Source organism: Coenobita brevimanus, chromosome 69 (assembly GCF_032717465.1).
Source record: "Coenobita brevimanus isolate Jiangsu-jjx chromosome 69, ASM3271746v2, whole genome shotgun sequence".
Classification (NCBI taxonomy): Eukaryota; Metazoa; Arthropoda; class Malacostraca; order Decapoda; family Coenobitidae; genus Coenobita; species Coenobita brevimanus.
In genome coordinates, this window is record NC_137022.1 from 26,399,042 (window position 1) to 26,419,414 (window position 20,373).

Sequence of the window (20,373 nt, forward strand, 5' to 3'; positions counted from 1 at the left end):
ATTACTGTACAGTATTTAGTATAGAAATTCCACTCTTTGTTTTACCCTGGTCGTCTGATATGCAACATCCTATTAATCTGATCAGTAAAATATGAAAAGTAGAAGCCAGACACGCGTTGGCAAATTATTATTGTTACTATTAAGTGGCTAATGATCTGTCAATTTTAACCTGAATGCTTCTGGTTTAAATTAGCTTTCACATCTACATTGGTTAAATTACTTACAGCTTACAACAATACAAACTTTGTGCTTAACATACACAAAAATAGTGGTACTTCTCGATTACAGACCTACATATAATAACTGGCGTCCGTAGCATTCCCTCTGCTTCACAACACTGTTATCAACCTCATAATAAACACTTCATGTCAACAACACACTCATTCAAGCACACTCAGGCTAAGACAATAAACAAAACACAAGGGCCGCTGGTGTAAGAGGCACGTGTGCGAGTGTGTTTACGTCGCTTACTCTCCCTCCACCCGGCCTCCGAGTGTGTTGACGCCACTAACTCCCCGATCCGCCATCCCTGGGTCCTGGCCCTACAGTACTCGCCATAATATGCCCTCCCACTCTTCCTTCACGGCGCAGGAGCGGAAATCCAGCGCTCAGCTTCCTTAATGCATCTGCGTAAGAGGCCAGGAGGTAGTGAGGTTGCGCACAGGCATAGAGGAATGCGCACAGAGTAGTGAGATTGCGCATATTCTACTCCCAGCTGCCTACCACGCGGACACACCAGCCAAGGCGTAGCAGCTGTCGGCCACGCATCCTTCCCGGCACTAAACAGGACCAACCACAGCTGCCACTACTACCACATCCAACCACAACCACCACAGCTACCCTCAACCACCATTACGACCACTACTGATCAGTGAAACAGAAATGAATATGGAGCGAGTAGCGTCTGCGGAGGTAGGGTGTTCCTGACCTCTCGTTTTCCCGCCAATATACTCGTATTCCATATCTGCCCACCAAAGCACTCGCTACACACCCTGGTGGCCAAGACGAGAGTTTAAAATCATAAGTTCACACACTAATATTCAAATCTGCATATTAATTTGTGCCAAACTTGGTAATTTCTGAAGTATTATAACTTTTAAGACTGTTGCACAGTTGAGCAAGTACGTTTTGCACAGAAAAGTAGTAACATCAGGAAGGTGAAAGATTACTAACTATTAAAGACTGATTTGCACCGTTAGTCAAGCATATTGTGCACGAAAAAGTAGTAATGGTAGTAAGTGAGAGGAAACAGTAAGTAAAGTGAAATAAACTAGTCTCACTTCGTAGCCTCTAAATTTTGTACACGCCGGCTCGTGTCATTCCAAATACCGACAACGCCAACAAGTATTACAGACATTGTATTATCAGTAACCAAGTGCCAAAGCCAGAAGTGAAGTGCCAGAGAAATGACGTGTTCTAGAATATACGAGAAACAGGTGAACTAGTATAGAAAATAGACGAACGTAGTTTTGGAAGAAGCATCAGAAGACAGTGAACTGTGCTTAAGTAAGGAAATAATACTCGTGGACTCTTCCCACTTAGTGAAAGGTATTACAGTAATTAACTCTTCCATGCCGCCAAAATACAACTGAAAAGCAAGATATTATTTGTCAGTATTTGAAGTCTTCCGCAAGCGCAAGGGAAAAAAAAAAAAACTAACCTGCACAGCCAGTTTGAATTTCGAATTACAAAACGTTAATCTGTACGGTCGATTGGAAATTCAAAGTTCAGAATCTTAGCCAAGACGGTTGGTTGAAGTTCAAACCACAGAACATTAACTTATACGGTTGGTTTGAATTTTGTGTAACAGTTTTCAAACGAGTGTCTTCCAAAAGTCTTTTGTGAAGATGACCAGCCAAGTCTTGACCCAGAGCCTCTAGTGAGTCATTTTGACCATATCTTCCTTTAGTCAAGCCCCTGATATCAAGAGTGTGATTTGTAAAGGCTTCCAAAGCACTGGGAGAAGGCTGTTGTCCCGAACGATTGAGCTGGCTTCGATTGTTTTGGCCTGAGTAAAGTAACCTGTGCCAATAACTTCAGATTTCCTCCAGTAAATTTTCATAGTTTGGAGGCAGAGTAATAAGTAAGAGAGGGCATTCGTTTGAACTTTGAAAAATAGTTATTTATAACGTCAGAAAATGGTAGGAAAAGCAGTTTAGTACATTAGAAACGACAAGGAAACTAACTAGGAAGAGGGAACAGCAGAGTAAGGCATCAGGTTGAAAAAGAAAGCAGGAAGGAAACAATATATAAGATAATTTAGAAGTTACAGAAAACACAAGGGTGAGAATATAAACAAAAACAAGGAATACAGCGACATAGGGAGAAAATGGAATGCGAATATTAAAGACAAGAGAAGGAAGAAGTAAAATATCAGGAATAAGAGTAGAAAAAAGGAAAAACAAAAAAAGTTGAAGAAGGAAACAAAGAAAAATATTGCAGTAATAAAGAAAGAAAAGGGAGGGAGAAGGAAGGGAATATTAACGGGACCCAAGCACAAGAATAGGAAAGGAGAAGAATAAGGAGTAAGCAAAGAGGAAAAATACGAATAAAAGAGGAAGAGAGAAAGGGCTCCAGGATTGAAACCTAAAGGGGTATCAAGAATAAGAATAGGAAGATAAGAGGAAGAAAAAAAAACAGTAAGCATCCAAGGTTAGAGGAAAAAGGACAAATAAGAAAAACAGATAGAAAAAAAAACAAGCGTTGGAAAATCAATTATAAGAGTAGGAAAAGACGAGAAAAAGGAAACTATAAGAAGAAAGAAAAAGAGATGACAGAACAAGAATAAGAGTAGGAAAGAAAGACAAGGGAAAAGCCACAAACGAGCAGAAGAGGAGGAAAGAGAAAAGAAAATAAGCGTAAGGAAGCACGAAAGTCAATAGAAACGGAGGAAAACCAAGAATAAGTGTGGGAAACGAAAAACAATAATAAGAAAGGAAAAAAGGAAAAGAGAAAGGAAAATACCCAAAGAAGAGACGAAAAAGAAGGAGGAAGCAAGAATAAAAGTAGAAAGGGAGAAAAAAAAAGAGAAACAAGAAGAGTAGCTAGTAAAAGGAGAGAAAGAAAATATCAAGAATAAGAGGAAAAGAAAAATACCAAGAATAAGAAAAATGCAAGAATAATAGAAGGGAAATCAGTAGCAGAAAAGGGAGAAGAAACTAATAAAAGGAAGAGAAAGGGGAAATATAAGAACCATAGACATTTGAGGAAGAAAGATAAAAATTAGAAGAAAAGAGATACATTTTAGCAAGAACGAGATAAGAAGATAAGAAAACGGAAAAAATAAGAAGTTAGTAATAGAAGAGGAAGGAGATACCAAGGTAGAGTGGAAAAGGAAGGAAGGAAAATTAGAAGTACAGTAGAAAACCAAGAATATAGGTAGAAAAGGAGAGAAAAGGAAAAAGATTGAAAGTTAAAGGAAAGCTCAAGAATAAGAGGAAATTTGAAATCAAGATTTAAAAGAGTAGGAAATTAAGCAAGCAAAGGCAAACATAGAAGGTATGTAAAGAATAAGAGTCGAAAAAAAAGTAAAGAATATAAGTCGTAAATTAAGAAAAGAGGCAGACAGGAAGAAAAACCAAGAATAAGAGACGGAAAAGAAAGGAAGGGGCAAGCACAGGAGTCGAGAAGGAAGAGGACGTGTTTCAATCTCAACCACTCTCGCCAGGTTTGTCAACAAACCCAACTCCCTCAACACAACGATGGGTAGCAGCTGTTCCTCCTCGCAGTCACTCAAGGACAATGTCTCCGTCAAGAGCGAAGAGTAAGTACCATGGCTTTCGTTTATGTAGTCACTGTTATTATTATTATTATTATTATTATTATTATTATTATTATTATTATTATAGTCGTAGTAGTAGTAGTATTTATATTGCATTTGTGTGTGTGTGTGTGTGTATATATATATATATATATATATATATATATATATATATATATATATATATATATATATATATACACACACACACACACGGTGGGCCAAAAGTTACTTTACCATAATACTTTATTAAGTTATATTCAACCATATAAAGCATACACCAATTATATTTCAAGGAATTAAGTGTACATCACGTAAATTAAATATCAAGTTATATCCAGTGTTCAAAATGACCTCCATCTTCCCCTAAGCAGAATTGGCACCTCTTACACATAGAGTGGTAAATTCTTCTCAACTCATGATCATTAAGTGTCAATTTCTGTTATTTATTCTGTCATTCATTTCCCGAAGACTTCTAGGCTTTGTCTTGTAAACTTTCTCTTTGAATAAGCACCCAAACTGGTAAGTCACATGGCGTTAGGTCAGGTGACCTTGGAGGTCACTCAGCAGTACCTCTTCTTCCAACCCATGTGTCGAAAGTGTTACCGAGATACTCGCTCACATTCCTGCCTAGTGAGGAGGTGCACCATCATGCATCGAAACTAATTTGGAAGCTGAAATATTACTGTGTTGTAGTTACAATATACCGGTAACTGTGTTAATCAAATATTACTATGTTAAAGTAACTTTTGGTCCACCCTGTATATTACTGTGTACAAAAACTTAAAGACAGTGCTTTTCAATATATTTGTTGCTACCGGCCTTGACTTTTGGGGGTGGGGTGTGGGGGGGTGGAGAAGGTAATGCCTGCTGTTTTAAGTTCCTTTTCCCATCCCATATTTCTAAAGACACCTGACATGTATTAATAGTAACAGTAGCCTCGGGTTCATCTGAAATGTGAACCCAGTGGCTTGCAGGCTGATGTTGCTTTCATTCAGCAGTTCACCATCCTCCTTTCGAGAGATAGGGCGTTTAGGAACTTCTGTATAACCAGGCAGAGGAGTTGCTCAGTTATATCTGTGCCACTACATGAAATCGTCCCTCTCCAACACCAACACCTGTTATAAATACATAGGCTATAGAAAGCGAAGTAACGATTTTTACAATCCGGGTTTCAAATTGTAGAGGAAGTAAAGGCAACGGTATGAATATGGGGCGAGAAAAAGTGTATGGAAATATACAGTAATCGTTCCAGCTTCAAATTGGGGTGAGAAAACGATTATAGAAATATACCATAACCACTCGCGCCTTTGACAGTTAAACTTGGTGTGTGGCCACCGCAGAGTTTTATTATCGTCAGACAGTTGAGTAAGCCCCTTGACCTGTAAAATGCATTCATCATCATCATCATCATCATCATCATCAGCCAGACCCCATTCCCACTTAAGGATGGGGTGAGGGGTGCTGAGAGAGAGAGAGAGAGCACATCAGTCAGTTCAGCAGCTACAGTTTTAAGCTTTGAGCCGTAACATACTAGCTATAATCTGTTAAATGAACCTCAGAATCACCATAAATATTTAAATGTGTTAAAAGACCTCAAGCGGAAAAAAAAAAAGAACGCATTCACCAGAATTACATCGCTTAAGCTTGGTAAAATATTGAGACATACCTATACATTTACATTAAATTGGCCGTCAGTAATTCCGCTTATTTTTTAAACTCACGGTATGATTTATGTTCTTACCTTTTAAATTTCAGTTCCATAGGATGCTAAACGTATAGCTTAATGACAGTTAGAGTAGATAGTTAAAGAAATGCATGATATTTTCCATTTTGAATTTTCTGTTACTTGTATTATTTATGGTTAATAATAATGCCATTCAGGGGAGAGAAAAGCTGGTCACCTTGGTCATAAATACTTGACTGAGTTGCCAAGCCCTTGACCCCTACGTTCCTTATGGAGCAAAAAAGGATTGGGTAATAGATATGCTAGATAGATCAAAACGACACCTGGAAAATGTACAGGCACCGTATGATGTTTCGAAGAGCAAAACTGGATGGACCCCTTCCCCCCAAAAAAAAAATATATATATAATAATAAAATAATCGTGTGTTTTAGTGTTACCGGTATGTTAAATTTGAGTTCGATGACGTACATTTTAAGTCGTCCCACCTTTTGACAAATTAGTTTAGTTTTTGGAGACACATTTCGAAGTGGAGGAGAGGGGGGGAAGATAAAATTTCGTAACGCCCCTTTATTATGAGAGTTTTCAAGGTGATTTGTTTATTGGTAGGGACAAAATGGGTATATACGACATCGGAGTCGAGTAATTTTTTTTTTATAGTACTGTATTTAATTTCGTAGTTATTTGCGTGGTTGAAAGTGAGAGAACTGACTTTATTTTTTTTCCAATAGGGGAGTTGGATGTAGCCTTCACTGACCCTTTCACAGCTAGAGGTCTGTTTGGTATATCGGTAGTCAGTTTTGGAGAGACCTTTCAAAACTGAGGAGCTAGATATAGCCTTCATTAACACTTTCACTACCACATGATTTTTCCTACGTTGAAAAAAATTCGTCTGGTGTTAGCAGGGTTTAAAGCACACACACACACACACACACACACACACACACACACACACACACACACACACACACACACACACACACACACACACACACACACACACACACACACACACACACACACACACACACACACACACACAGTACTGGAGAGTGCCTTAAAGTTGAATGAAATTGATGTAAACACAATAATCGAACTGAAGGGTTTTTTAAGTCATGTAAAACTAGGTATTTATCTGTAATCAGGCCCAAACCTTTCAATGCATTTTACGGGGTGTTTGCTTTAGGTAGGAATACAGCGTTTGTTGTTAGCCAAATGTAGCCCCTTTAAACCGAAGACTTTTTTCATTTTACGTCGTCACCCAGCTATTTTATTCAGTGACATTATTCAGCTGCAATTTTTTTCCTTTAACCCCTCTTCCTGACCGCTCACACCCCGACTACAGGTAAGTAACCGCCTTTATTGGGCCCTCTTACAGGTCCAGGACATTCGTACATATCATACAGGGATCCGGCGCCCCTTTGTGGTAGTCAGCTCCTCACCAGACTCCTTCTCACGGCAAGGTGCAGGGAAATATGAAGTCTGACTCATGATTACCCTAACCTGTAGGCTTCTTGTCAGCGCCATTCAGCTACTGTATTATGTAAATTAACAAAGGCTGTATATAACGATTCTAGCTAAAAAGAAATAAAAAAAACAGTCCTTATAGAATCGTCTGGAAATAACAGGAGCATAATTTTAAAAGACATCACGTTGAAGTGGTTAAATGTAAACCATTGAAAAATCCCCTAAGCTGTATGAAATCGTCTGTTGGCAGTAGACCACAGGAATAAATTATTAAAACTGAGGGCGCCAAGGTGTAAGGAAACCCCTATTTTTTTTTTAATGTCATTTATGGAACACCTGTTATTGTTAGATGTCATTAGCCTGCATCCCACGTCACAGAGCGTTGTTAGCTAGTTCATAGTAATGTTAGGCTGGTTTTGCTATAGTCGTAGACTTTTCCGCTTTTTATTTTTTTTAGTTGGGTGACGTGTGTGTGTGTGTGTGTGTGTGTGTGTGTGTGTGTGTGTGTGTGTGTGTGTGTGTGTGTGTGTGTGTGTGTGCGTGCGTGTGTGCGCGCGCGCTTGTACTTAGTTCCTCCTTCCCCCAGGCGATTTTAGTCGTGTGTGTGTGTGTGTGTGTGTGTGTGTGTGTGTGTGTGTGTGTGTGTGTATGTGTGTGTGTGTGTGTTTAGTTCTTTCTTCCAGGCGATTTTAGTCGTGTATATGTGTGTGTGTGTTTTAGTTTATCCTCCCTACTTCCAAAAGATTTTATTCAACTTAGGAAACCCCTCTCTTATTGAAGGGTAGTTTATGAAGGCACTAACTATCCCCTGCAGAGTGATTCGACCTAAACGATCGTTAGAGGGGGTCTCTGAATGCAGTATATGACCGTCAATATAATCAAAGGCTCACCCTCTCCATAATCGATAACTGAGTGCCATCCCTCCCTTCATTACCCACGCAGCAATAAATCAGTTATTCTTTACTGGGGAATGTGTGAGATTTATTACCTTGACACCTGCAGGAAATCCTGTATAGTTTTGGACAGTGTGAGGTTTGCAGGGTAGCTCATATATAGCACTCCCCTTCCACTCCGGCGGCTGATATCTTGTGTGTTGCGGGGGCGGCCTGGCGGTGTCAGTGTTTATCCTGCATCATCGTCATCATCATCATCATCATCCAGACCTTCCTTTTCGATCCTGTCATTAATTCCTTACTCACGCTGCCTCACCCACTCCCACACCAGCAGACTGGGCCGTTCTCGCAGCACGTAAGATACCGCAGCTGAGTGTCTAGTGATGCCATATAGGACCGAATATTTCTTTAATGAGGTGAATTTATGCATTTATGTACCCAGTATCACCTCTTGTATTCTAGCGTATTTGTACGTAAAACGCGTTAGTACTATCTTGTTCAAAATTCATTCACATTGTATTCATATTTAAAGGATACAAATAACATACAAAAGAGCACTTAGGCATAATTTCAAAATACTGTACACTACACCTTGCTTCTTAATCCCAGTAGACGTTGTGTTAAAGCATATGAGAGATTTTTTGCATAGGAAGACCGATATCACTTTCATTAATTTCTTCACCACGATGACGTATTTTGTATTTTTGCTTTCCACATGATTTTGCTTCAGTTTGGGAAAGATTTTAAGTTATAAATGAATTGAAGGGTTGACTACTTCTGTGTTGGGTCTCTCCTGAGTTAAACACAGTAGTTTGGTGGTAGCAGGAGTAAAACAGGACATCGTTTGTGTGTGTGTGTGTGTGTGTGTGTGTGTGTTGTTTCCCCACTCATCTGAAACGTAAACCCGGTGAACTGCAGGCTTAAGTTGCCCTTCTGTGGTCCAGCACCCTACTTTTGGGGGATAAGGAGGGAGTTTAGAGAAGCTTACATAACGGGTTGGTTCCGCGGCAGTTATATCGGTGCCACCACGTGAAAGTGCCCCTCGCCACCAATGGGTATGAACTGGTTATGAGCGAACCCGATGGAAATATTCAAGTAATTTTTCCCCTTTGCGTATAATATTATGTAGGTTGGGTTAGTGAGACGTCAAATATGAAATTTTCCGGCGCGTAGATTTTCACAGCGGAGCCACATAATTACCTGTCACCCGCCCAGCACGTCAACACCTTACGCCACCTTCGCCCCATTCTTATTCTTCTTATTATTAAACTCTTGGTGACATGTGGTGTATGATATGTAGGAGGACTACTGGGCCTTGAGAGCAGGCTGTGAGGCCTATGCCCAGAGTCGAGCACATTTAAAAAAAAAAAAAAAAAAAAAAAAAAAAAAAACGAATTTGCTCATCTTACAGTAGGAGAGACATTTTGACTATTGATACGTTTTTTATTATATTTTGTGTATTTGCAGACGGTTTTTCTCAGCATAGGAGAAGCCTTTTTTTTTTTTCTTGGAGAGATGTATACAGCCTACATTAACACCAGTCCAGTTATATACCGCAAAAATTATATATATATATATATATATATATATATATATATATATATATATATATATATATATATATATCTGCAGCCGCGTTTGGTCAGTTTAGGAGAGACTTAGATTTGAGGAAGTCATACAGGTGGTCCGTAGATACAAGTAACACTTATCTTCCACTCCGTGGGGTGATTTCTCTAGTGTTGTGAGATCGCCTCAGTCAGCGTTATCATTCTCTGCCTTGCATCGTTTATTCATATCCTGCACCCACCGCCACACCTACGCCCACACCAGCAGACTGAGCCGTCCCCACAACACATGAGATATCATCAGGCGAGTTTCTAGTGGAGCGCTATTATGGACCACCCTGTATTTTATATGCTATATGCTGCCCTCAGACGATTCATTTTCGAACTGGGGAGGGGGTAGGTATGGCTTTCATTAACGTATTTGGTATTCTGTTCTTGCAGCCTCTAGATGATTTTATTTTCGGGTTATTTCTCACACTGGAGGGGTTATATATCGGCTTCATTAACCTCTTTACCCCAAGAGGTTCGCACTGAGTAAAATCATCCGTAGTCAGCAAGAATACGAGTAAAAAAATGTCGTACTGAAGAGGTTAATCCGTAAGCACGAAAGCCCTCTCCAGCTTAGTAAAATCGTCAGAATAGGGTAGGAAGGATGACACAGAGAAAACGTGATGACATAGGAGGGGCTTACTTATTAAATCGGGGTGCTGAGTACAGACTCCTCCTTGCTTGTAGAATCATGGCCAAAAATTCCCCGACATTCCTCTGCTAGCATTTTGCCCTGCTTTCCATATTTCTTATTCCTTTCTAAGCGACAGAGAGCATCCTTCCTTTTTGACTCTCCTTTGTTTGCTTCCTATTGCTGTAAAAATATGTAACACCTTCCATTACCCCAGCCAGAAGAGAAGTGTCGGTGAACTTTAGCTCATGACTATCTCCCCATTCCCATTATTTTCCTCCCTACATAGTCGTCATCCCTTCTCATCACTTGACCATAACGCTTTAAATCTTCTTTCCTCACCTTCTGGGATATCATACCCCCACCTTCACTGTCCCCCAGATTCCCTCATTCCTAATCCTGTCCAGCTCCGTGATCCCACACATCCATCTCATCATCTCCGCCACATCCAGCTTTTTCTCCAACACTTTCTTCGCCGCCCACGTCCCAGTCCCATCCATCAGTGTCGGTCTTACAACTGTTTTAAATACTTGGAGTTATTTGAGACTGTGGAGTTACATGGGGAGACAGACCGACAAATGAGGAAATAAAGGAGCATTGTGGTGATGATGTGGATGTGACTGAAAGTGTTAGGAGAATAGTTGGAAACGGTTAGGCCATGCGGAGAGCATGGAGAATGAGAGACTGAGTAGAAGAGGAGTGTATGTGAGTGAGGTAGAGAGGGAGAGGAAGACAAAGCTTGAGATGGAAGGATGGAGTGGAGAGATGTAGAAGGGGGTTTTGAGTCAGAGGGAAGGCAGCCAAATGACAGGGGACAGAGCTACGTGGAGGTGATTCGTTTGCGGCCACCTCCTACGGGATTGAGGCGTTTGGCAGTAGGTAGATGAAGAGATAAATAGACTCTTAAGCCATACTTGGATTCTTCTATCATACAACACTCCCGGTATCTGTCTCCAGTTCCTCCATCCCGCCTACACTCGGGTTATTTTCACCTCCAGGTCTCCATGCTTGGCCACCGCCGATCTCCTTTCCTCCCCACATAATCTGCATCCCTTCTCCGTCTCCCCGGAAACTGATCTCCGAATTTTTATCTTTGTTGCGCCTTAGGTATTCCGGTTGCTTCTTGCTGGTCGTCAATCCTCTGTCTTCTATAATCCTTCTCCATTCTGCTAATTTTCTCTCTACTTCGTCTCCTCGGATGCTGCACAGCACGACGTCATCAGCTAAAAGCATGCACCAGCTAGGGGATATATCTCTTATCCCACGAGCTTTCACATCCATAATAAACTTAAAATGTATATATTATTTTTGCACGTATCTTCATTTTTACCTTTAATGGTGATTGATGTTTGTTGTGATGATGACGAAGATGACATACATTTCGTTATCTGCCCATATTTCAACAAAGTTTTATGTACGATATACTCGTACAGTCATTGGAGCCATGAAATCAGACATCGTTATATATTGTTATTTAATGCCAATTTATTGTCACCTTTGGTCTTATTATTAACTCATTCAGCACGAAGACTTGTTTCTCATGTACTCATTGAAAGAGAAACTGGTTGAAGGGTGAGATTATAGCCTTCATTAATTACCCTCAAGAATATCATAGTTTACCTTCCCCTGGCTTACGTTTTCTCTGGATGCTCACCATTTGTCAACACTTGAGGTGCCGTGTCAATATAGCGGGAATACATTGCTTTTTACCACGAATTCTGAGACCCTGGGGCATTGGGTGGAGTGCGAAGGGGAAGAATTTTTAATGTTACTTTTCTGCCTATTTTGGAAGCGTCTTGAAAATAAATACCATAGGGGAGGTGTGGGTGGGTCAGTGCAATGGGTAAAAGGTGTGTGTGTGTGTGTGTGTGTGTGTGTGTGTGTGTGTTCTTGGATTTGGAAGTGCCTTGAAAATAAGTAGGAGAGGGATAAGTGGATAAGTGTCTGAGGTGTAAGGTGTATGGAGTAATTAATTTATTTTTTAATTGGTTTGGAATCGCCAGTGCAATAAATACCTTCGTAGGTAAAATAAATTATGAGTGGATCAGTGCCAAGGCTAACTGTTTTTTTTCTTAAGTTTGGAATATCCTTAAGTACCATACGTAAAATATGGGTGGACTAGGGGTAGGAGAAAGGTGTATATGTAAAGAACTGTAAAGAGAGAGAGGGGGAGGGGAGGGAATATAGTTATCGGTAGTATCTGTAAAGTCCACGTTTACTAAAATAAAGGTGTCTTAATTAAACGTATTCACACAAACTTAGATAAATTAATAAACCGCATCTGCCCGTTAAAGTCTACTGTGTGTGTTAGGAAGAAAATAGTTGATATGGTTGTTTTTATCTCAATATCTTCGACATTTTTTAGTTTATTTCACGTCCCTGAGCAGCTGAAAAACGTAATGAGACGGTTCTGCATCATTCCCATAGCACTTCCTCGTGACTAGCGTTATATTCTGGTGTTAATGTGTTGTTACAAGTCAACCCTCAGGATAGAGAGAAGGTAATTGTAGGCGAAATTAGAGTTTAAAAATAGTATAATGGTTTTAGTTTTGACGGGGAGAAAAAAATGAAGAAGAGTTGTGGTGATGCTGTGGATTATTGGGAGGCATTAAGAGAAATACCTTGAGATGGTTTGGTCATGCGGAGACGATGGAGAATTAGAAACTGACTAGGAGAGTGTGTCAGTAAGGTGGATGGAGGTGGGAGGAGGGGGAGACCGAGGATGAGACTGAGCGATGGGATGAGGGTATATGTAAGATGTGGGTATGAACTGGGGCGAGGGCAGCCTGAGGGCGGAGGACAGGGTTACGGAGGCGATCCGATTGTGGCCACCTCTTCTGGGATTAAGGCGTCTGGATATAGGCAGAAAGATAGGTGGGTGGATAGGTAGGTAGACAGGTAGGTAGGTAGACAGGTAGGTAGGTAGGTAGAGTGAGAGAGAGAACTTAGTCAAAATAGATTGATAGATTGGTATATAAACGAAATTTATAAGTTTAATAGCTTGTATATGCTGAATGTTATATGTTTCGTGGCTGTACGCGTAAAGTAATAAAAAAATAGTAGTGTGTGTGTGTGTGTGTGTGTGTGTGTGTGTGTGTGTGTGTGTGTGTGTGTGTTGAATATTGAATCGAGATGGAATTGGTTCTATATTCTTAAACACTCAGGCTTCTATGGCTCACTCGGCTGAATAAAATCGTATGGTGTTAGCTGGAGCAGATTACCAGAGTTGTCTCCACCATGGTAATGTTAATGACTCAGCTGTTTTAGAGCTATTTAAGTATTGTAGGTATTTAATTACATACCAACTCCAATTTGAGCTCATTAATTACTTAGACATTTGATTAAATAAGTTGCTTTTACCCCAGAGCTATTTAAGTTGCTTACCTTACGTCCTTCAGTTTCAACTAGTTATTTTTTATGCTTTCGACCCTGAGTTTAACAGCACGTTTCCTTAATGTTCAGCAGGCTATGTACACCACATAGGCTACCTCCATGTCACCACTTCGGCATTAACACCCACCGTCCATATTGAATACATGCTAGGGCTGTCTCATATAGGATTGGTGTATTTCCATTATCGGGAGTGTTTTTTTACTAATTGTCGGTTGGGTCTTATGGTAGAGCAGTTAAGTCTGTTTTAACGAAATTCAAATTCCTAAACTGTTCCCTGCTGCAGCCCTGAATCGAACTCACATCAGTTATGACAGTATACGAACTCCCTGCCGACTCGACCATCTCCTCCTGCTTCGGTATTAATGATGTACGCTACTTACTCTAGTTAGAGGTATTTAATAGTTTTGCTGCCGTATTTAATTCAGACCCTGCCTTTCTGTGTAAAGTAAATGTGAAAAAAAAAAAAAACTCATGAAAATACTGTATATCTGAAGGAAGGTTTATAGTTCACGAGTTTTTAGTTAACGGTTCACAATCACATTTGTTTTTCTGAGGTGAAAAATGTGGATGACAGGAAGAATATGTTGGGTGGTCCGTAGACCCAACCGACAATTCGTAAACAACACTCCCAGTAATGGAAATATACCAGTCCTGTATGCCGTAGCTAGCACTCCACTAGAACCTCACCTGGTGGTATCATGTGTTGCGGGGACGACTCATCCTGCTGGTGCGGGCGTGAGTGGCAGTGGAAGTAGGAAATGAATAAAACGATGCAGGTTACGTACTGATCACACTGAGCCGTCCCCGCAACACACGAGAAATCGCCCGGCGTAGAGGAAGAGTAACGTGAATTATGAGGGGACAGTATTTTCCCTCATAAGGTCATCAGTAATTGTAGCACTGACTGTTGAGGACTGGTCCCTTATGGATGCTACTTTTTTTTTTAGTCAGTCCTAGAATCACTCCCCAAAGCCATTATGCCAAGTATGAAGACACCCTTGTATATGGAACACTGAATATTAAGGGACATGGTGATAGTAAAAGAGGTTCAGATATAACTGACTCAGTTGAAGGGAAATATCAGGGCTAAGGGATATTTAACTGCTGCCTTAAATTGCTGAGAGAGAGAGAGAGAGAGAGAGAGAGAGAGAGAGAGAGAGAGAGAGAATGTTATCAAAGTGAGTTCAGTCAGAAAATATTTTAGAAAGCTTTTGACTGTAGGCTATAGTTTGAGAGAGAGAGAGAGAGAGAGAGAGGATAACAAACCAATCCCACGTTATCCCTTCTAGGCCTAGGGTCCCGGGGCTAGGCAACCGTAATCGAGCGCATTTAAGGGTAGATATCCAGCCTCTTTTCCCTTGGTGACATGAGAGAGAGAGAGAGAGAGAGATTCACCCCCTGGACCTCGAATGGCAGTGCTGTCAGGGCCGTCCCTCCGACCGGGGCGTTCTAACCACTATGCCACCGATCTGTTAAATAATGAAATTGCGTAGTTACAGGTGGAAGTAATTATTTTAAAAGGTTTTCCCTGTACAGTATGGAAAGAGAGAGAGAGAGAGAGAGAGAGAGAGAGAGAGAGAGAGAGAGAGAGAGAGAGAGAGATTAAACTGGTAGGCAGACTGAAAAATAGATACACACACCAGGTAAGTATTAAGATAGATAGGGGGATGGATACTTATTATTATCATTCCTAATTTGTTATGGTCAACACATAAGACAGTCAAGGAGGAATAGAAATAAAATATGAGGGAGACTGGAAAGTAGTTTGAGAGAGCTGGGAGGAAGGGAAAGAGAGGAGGTAGAAGGAAGGAGGAATAAGAGAGAGAGAGAGAGAGAGAGAGAGAGAGAGAGAGAGAGAGAGAGAGAGAGAGAGAGAGAGAGAAGGTGTGAAGAAAAAGGCAGAGGACGGGGGATGGAGGGAGGTTTTAGGGAAGGGAGGGTAAAAGATGGGGAGCTGCAGGGGAGTGAGGGTGAGGGGGTTGGGGTGAGGGGGTAGTAACGAGATAATTGCATACCATCCTTTGCCTTCACCCTGACAACGACCTTACCCACTTTAACCACTTGATTGGCTCGTTAGCTTCACCCTCATCCTCACTCACCCTCACCATCATCCTCACCCTCACTCCAGATCCTCATTCCACACTCTCACTCTTTCTTGCTCATTTTTCTGTCTGTCTGTGTACCTGTGTCTGGCTATATTATGTCAGAGAGAGAGAGAGAGAGAGAGAGAGAGAGAGAATGTGTTGGTAAAATATGAGTGGCATTGCATCATTCACTAGTGATTCTCTCTCTCTCTCTCTCTCTCAGTGTAAGGTGATAAAGATTTTTGATGGTGGACATTGGAGGTCAGTTTTGGGAGTCATTGGAGGTCAGTTATAGGGGTCATTGGAGGTCAGTTATAGGGGTCATTGGAGGTCAGTTATAGGGGTCATTGGAGGTTAGTTATAGGGGTCATTGGAGGTCAGTTATAGGGGTCATTGGAGGTCAGTTATAGGGGTCATTGGAGGTTAGTTATAGGGGTCATTGGAGGTCAGTTATAGGGGTCATTGGAGGTCAGTTATAGGGGTCATTGGAGGTCAGTTATAGGGGTCATTGGAGGTCAGTTATAGGGGTCATTGGAGGTCAGTTATAGGGGTCATTGGAGGTCAGTTATAGGGGTCATTGGAGGTCAGTTATAGGGGTCATGGGAGGTTCGTTACAGGAGTCATGGAAGGTCAGTTACAGGGGTCATTGGAGGTCAATTATAGGGGTCATGGAAGTTCAGTTATAAGGGTCATTGGAGGTTCATTATTGGGGTCATCGTAGGTTAACTATTGGGGTCATTGTAGGTTAATTATAGGGATCAGTGGAGGTTAATTATAAGGACCATTGGAGGTCAAATGTAGGGTCATGAGAGGTTAATTTAAGGGGCCATTGGAGGTCAGATTTAGGGGTCATTAGGGGTTAATTATGTGGGTCATGTAGGGGTCATTAGGGGTTAATTATGGGGTCATGTAGGGAGTCGTTAGAGGTTAATTATGTGGGTCATGTAGGGGTCATTTGAGGTTAATTACGGGGGTCATGTAGGTGGTCATTAGAGGTTAATTACGGGGGTCATGTAGGGGGTCAATAGTGGCTAATTATGGGGGTCATGTAGGGGGTCACTAGAGGCTATTTATGGGGGTCATGTATGGGGTCATTAGAGGTTAATCATAGGGGTCACTGGAGATCAGTCGTAGGTGTCATTGGAGGTCATATGTACGTCGTTGGAGGTCAGGTATAGGGGTCATTGGAGGTCAGTTGTAGGGATCATTGGAGGTTAGTTGTAGGAGTTACTCGAGGTCATATAAAAGGGTCACTGTCATTTATAAAGGTCACTGTACAGTCTCTCTCTCTCTCTCTCTCTCTCTCTCAGTCCTCTTCCTTTCCCACCATTCTCGACTCCCCCCACCCCTCACCCGTCATCTTTTTCCCTCCCATTCTCCTTCATCCCCCTCATAATCGACCCCCTCCCTCTCTCCCCACACTTACTCTTCCCTCATCCCCCCATCTCCCCTCTGCTTCCTCTTCTCCCATCCCCCTCTTAGTGTCGGTCCCTGTACACCTCTCCCCCTCCCAATCCCCCCCCTTCGTCTTTCTCATCTTCATCTCCCCCATCACTACCCCCTTCTTCCTTTCTTCCATACTATCTTCCTCTCACAATCGACCCCTCCCATCTCTCTCTCTCTTTCTCTCTAGGTGTCACCTCTGTCCCCTCCTTTATTCTTTTCCTTCCCTCCTTCCCCCTCCACACCCTTTCCCCTCTCCCCCTCCTAACCCTCCTCATCTCCCTTTCCTCCCGTCCCCTCCCATCTATCCTCCCCCCACCCTACCCTTCCCTCCCCCACTATCGACACCCCTCTCCCCTCATCGACTCCCCGTATTGATGATTTTGTGTACCTCTTTACCTGTGCTTCCTCTTCCTCTTAACCTGACGGGAAGTGGGGGGCTTACTGACTGATAGTGGGGGCCGAGTGACTGACTGACTGACTGGCTGGTACGAGGGGAATTACTGACTGAATGACTGATACGAGGGGAATTACTGACTGGCTGACTGACTGATACGAGGGGGATTACTGACTGACTGACTGATAGTAGGAGAATTACTGACTGACTGACTGACTGATACGAGGGGAATTACTGACTGACCGACTGACTGGCTGGTAGTAGGGGGAATTACTGACTAACTGGCTGATACGAGGGGAATTACTGACTGACTAACTGGCTGGTAGGAGGGGACCGACTGACTGGCTCTTGGGGATTGACCTTATGACGGAGAGATTAATTTAGTTATTCTGTTTATCTGTCTGAATTTACTGTCTTTATCTATCATAATTTACTCCTGTCTATTTATCTCCCTAAATTCACCCTATTTATAAAAGTTTAATTTTTCTGTATGTTTATCCATCAAAATTTACTGTCTCTGTAATCTATCAAAATTTATTATGTTTATCGATAAAAATTCACTGTTTCTGTCAATTTTTTTTATATATCTATCAAAATTTACTCTTTATACATCAAAATTTATTCTTTTTTTCCATCAAAATTTATTCTGTTTATCCATCAAAATTTACTGTGTTTATCTATCAGAATTTATTGTTTATCTGTCTGAATTTACTGTTTATCTATCTGAATTTATTGTTCATCTATCAAAATTTATTCTATCAAAATTTACGGTTTATATGTAATAATCTATATGTCAAAATTTACTTGGTTTATCTGTCAGAATCTACTCTTTCTGTCTTTATCTGTTAAAATGTACACTTTATATGTTTCTGTGTCTAAATATTATCTTTGTATCGATTTACTCTCTCTCTCTCTCTCTCTCTCTCTCTCTCTCTCTCTCTCTCTCTCTCATTATTATTATTATTGGTAGTAGTAGTAGTAGTAGTAACAGCAGCAGTAGTAGTTGTAGTAGTACGGTAATGTTCAAGATTCTTTTTCTCTCAGAGGTAAAGAAAGAAAATGGAAGTTCATGTAGAACTTTCATGTTTGTGTGAGAAATGCTAATATTCCACTTAACGTATTATTACGAGTATTACTGTGTTATTAGTGTTTGTAGTAGTAGTAGCATATCCATTTACCCAAGAAGGCATTACAATAATCACCATATTTTATTAATTTCGTTTGAACGAATGTCAGTAAGAAATTGTGCATACTGTATATATATATATATATATATATATATATATATATATATATATATATATATATATATATATATATATATATATATATATATACAATTGTACAGAATTGTTAGCACCAACTTTTAAGTGCCTTTAGTGCCTTTGGGAAACTAAACTATAATGTTACAGCAACTTATCAGTTCGAAGACAAGTTATATTTACATTCCTTTACCTGCCTTCAAACGATTTTACTCGACTGAGGAAAGATCTCTCCAAAGGAGGTATATAATAAGGGCAACGGACTCCTGTAGTTCGATAACTGCATGCTCAGTTGAACAAAATCGTTTAAAAAGAGTAACAATAAAACATCCATGATGATAAGATTATTAGTATATGCAGGTTGGTCCATAAAATTTAATAACTAACTTCTTCAACACCGACGGGCGATTTCTCATGTTCTGAGGGGACGGCTTAGGGAACGTTATCAGTGTCTACCCTCCATCATTAATTCACTTCTTATTCGAACGTTGTCAGTATCTAATATGCATCATTTATTCATTTCCTACTCCCGTTGCCACACTCGCCCACATCAGCAGACTGAGCCGGCCCCGCAACACATAACATACAGCCAGGAGAGTTACTATTGCAGCGCTATTTACAGACCATCCTATTTTTTTTTTTAAATCATAGGAATTACTGTAATCATCTATCTATCTATATATAGCCCGACGCCCAAATCCCGCAAAGGGTGGCCGCAGACAAAACGCCTCCAAGTCGCTCTGTCACCCACCATTTGACTCCCCTCCCCCCAACTCACCCCCCCCCTCCCTCATATACCTCTCATGTTTGTGTAATCATGCTGTATGTTAACTAATTCTGTTTTATTTTTGTCCCAGCAGCTATGCCATGGACACCAAGTAAGTAATTTGAGAGAGAGAGAGAGAGAGAGAGAGAGAGAGAGAGAGAGAGAGAGAGAGAGAGAGAGAGAGAGTCATTTAAGTTACAGATAAGAATTTGGAGACTGGAAAATAGGTCTGGATGAGAGAGAGAGAGAGAGGAGGTTCACGCCTGTTGTTTAATACTGTAAATAAGGTATGGAATTATATATGTTCTTTTAAGTTCTTACAACCATTATTTAGTATTTAAAGGTATGAAATTGGCCCAGTTCCGTTAGGTGAAAACGAACCAAGTATAGTGGACTGGATGCTGTGGAGCTTGTTAGGTGAATGGAGGGTGTGGGAGTGCGTTATTGATGTGGATGATGTGGATAATTTAACCTAAACAAATTAAACTAAACTAAACTAAACTAATCCTAACCTAGCCTAGCCTAACCCAAGTAAACCTAATGTAACTTAACCAAACTTACTTCAGTCAAACCAACCCCAACAATTAACCTAACCAAACCTACCCTGACAATCTAACCTAACGAAACCTAACCCAGTCTAATATACGAGTAGCCTAATCCAACCTAACCAACTCAGCCAAACCTAACCTAATAACACAGTGAAACCAAATCTAACCTAACCTAATCTGGGCTAACCAATCCAGACTAGACATAATCCAGCCAAATCCATCCCAATCAAATCAAACGTATCCTAATCTAGCCTTGCCTAACCCCACCCCCTTCACCGTCAGGTCGGGCACGCAGCACCCGCCCTCCGTAAGCGTGACGTCAGCCGCCCGTCCCGTCAGCACGTCAACCTCGGACCGCAGCTATGACACGGACTCCTGCCTGTCGGAGAAGGCCGGGGCGGTGCGGCAGTCCACCAAGTCCCCGCTGCTGG

General features: G+C 41.1%; 1 protein-coding gene across 1 annotated transcript in view; it reads left to right on the forward strand.

Annotated features, from left to right (window-relative positions):
• Positions 1-3,530: 3,530 nt before the first annotated feature.
• LOC145406213 (NACHT domain- and WD repeat-containing protein 1) overlaps positions 3,531-20,373 on the forward strand; it is a 66,981-nt gene continuing 50,138 nt past the window's right edge. The window contains exons 1-2 of the mRNA XM_080277419.1: positions 3,531-3,763; positions 20,225-20,373. The exon at positions 20,225-20,373 is cut by the window's right edge and continues 45 nt beyond it. Coding sequence (XP_080133545.1) covers positions 3,702-3,763; positions 20,225-20,373 — 211 coding nt within the window. The 5' untranslated portion in view covers positions 3,531-3,701. The remainder of the gene's footprint in view (positions 3,764-20,224) is intronic.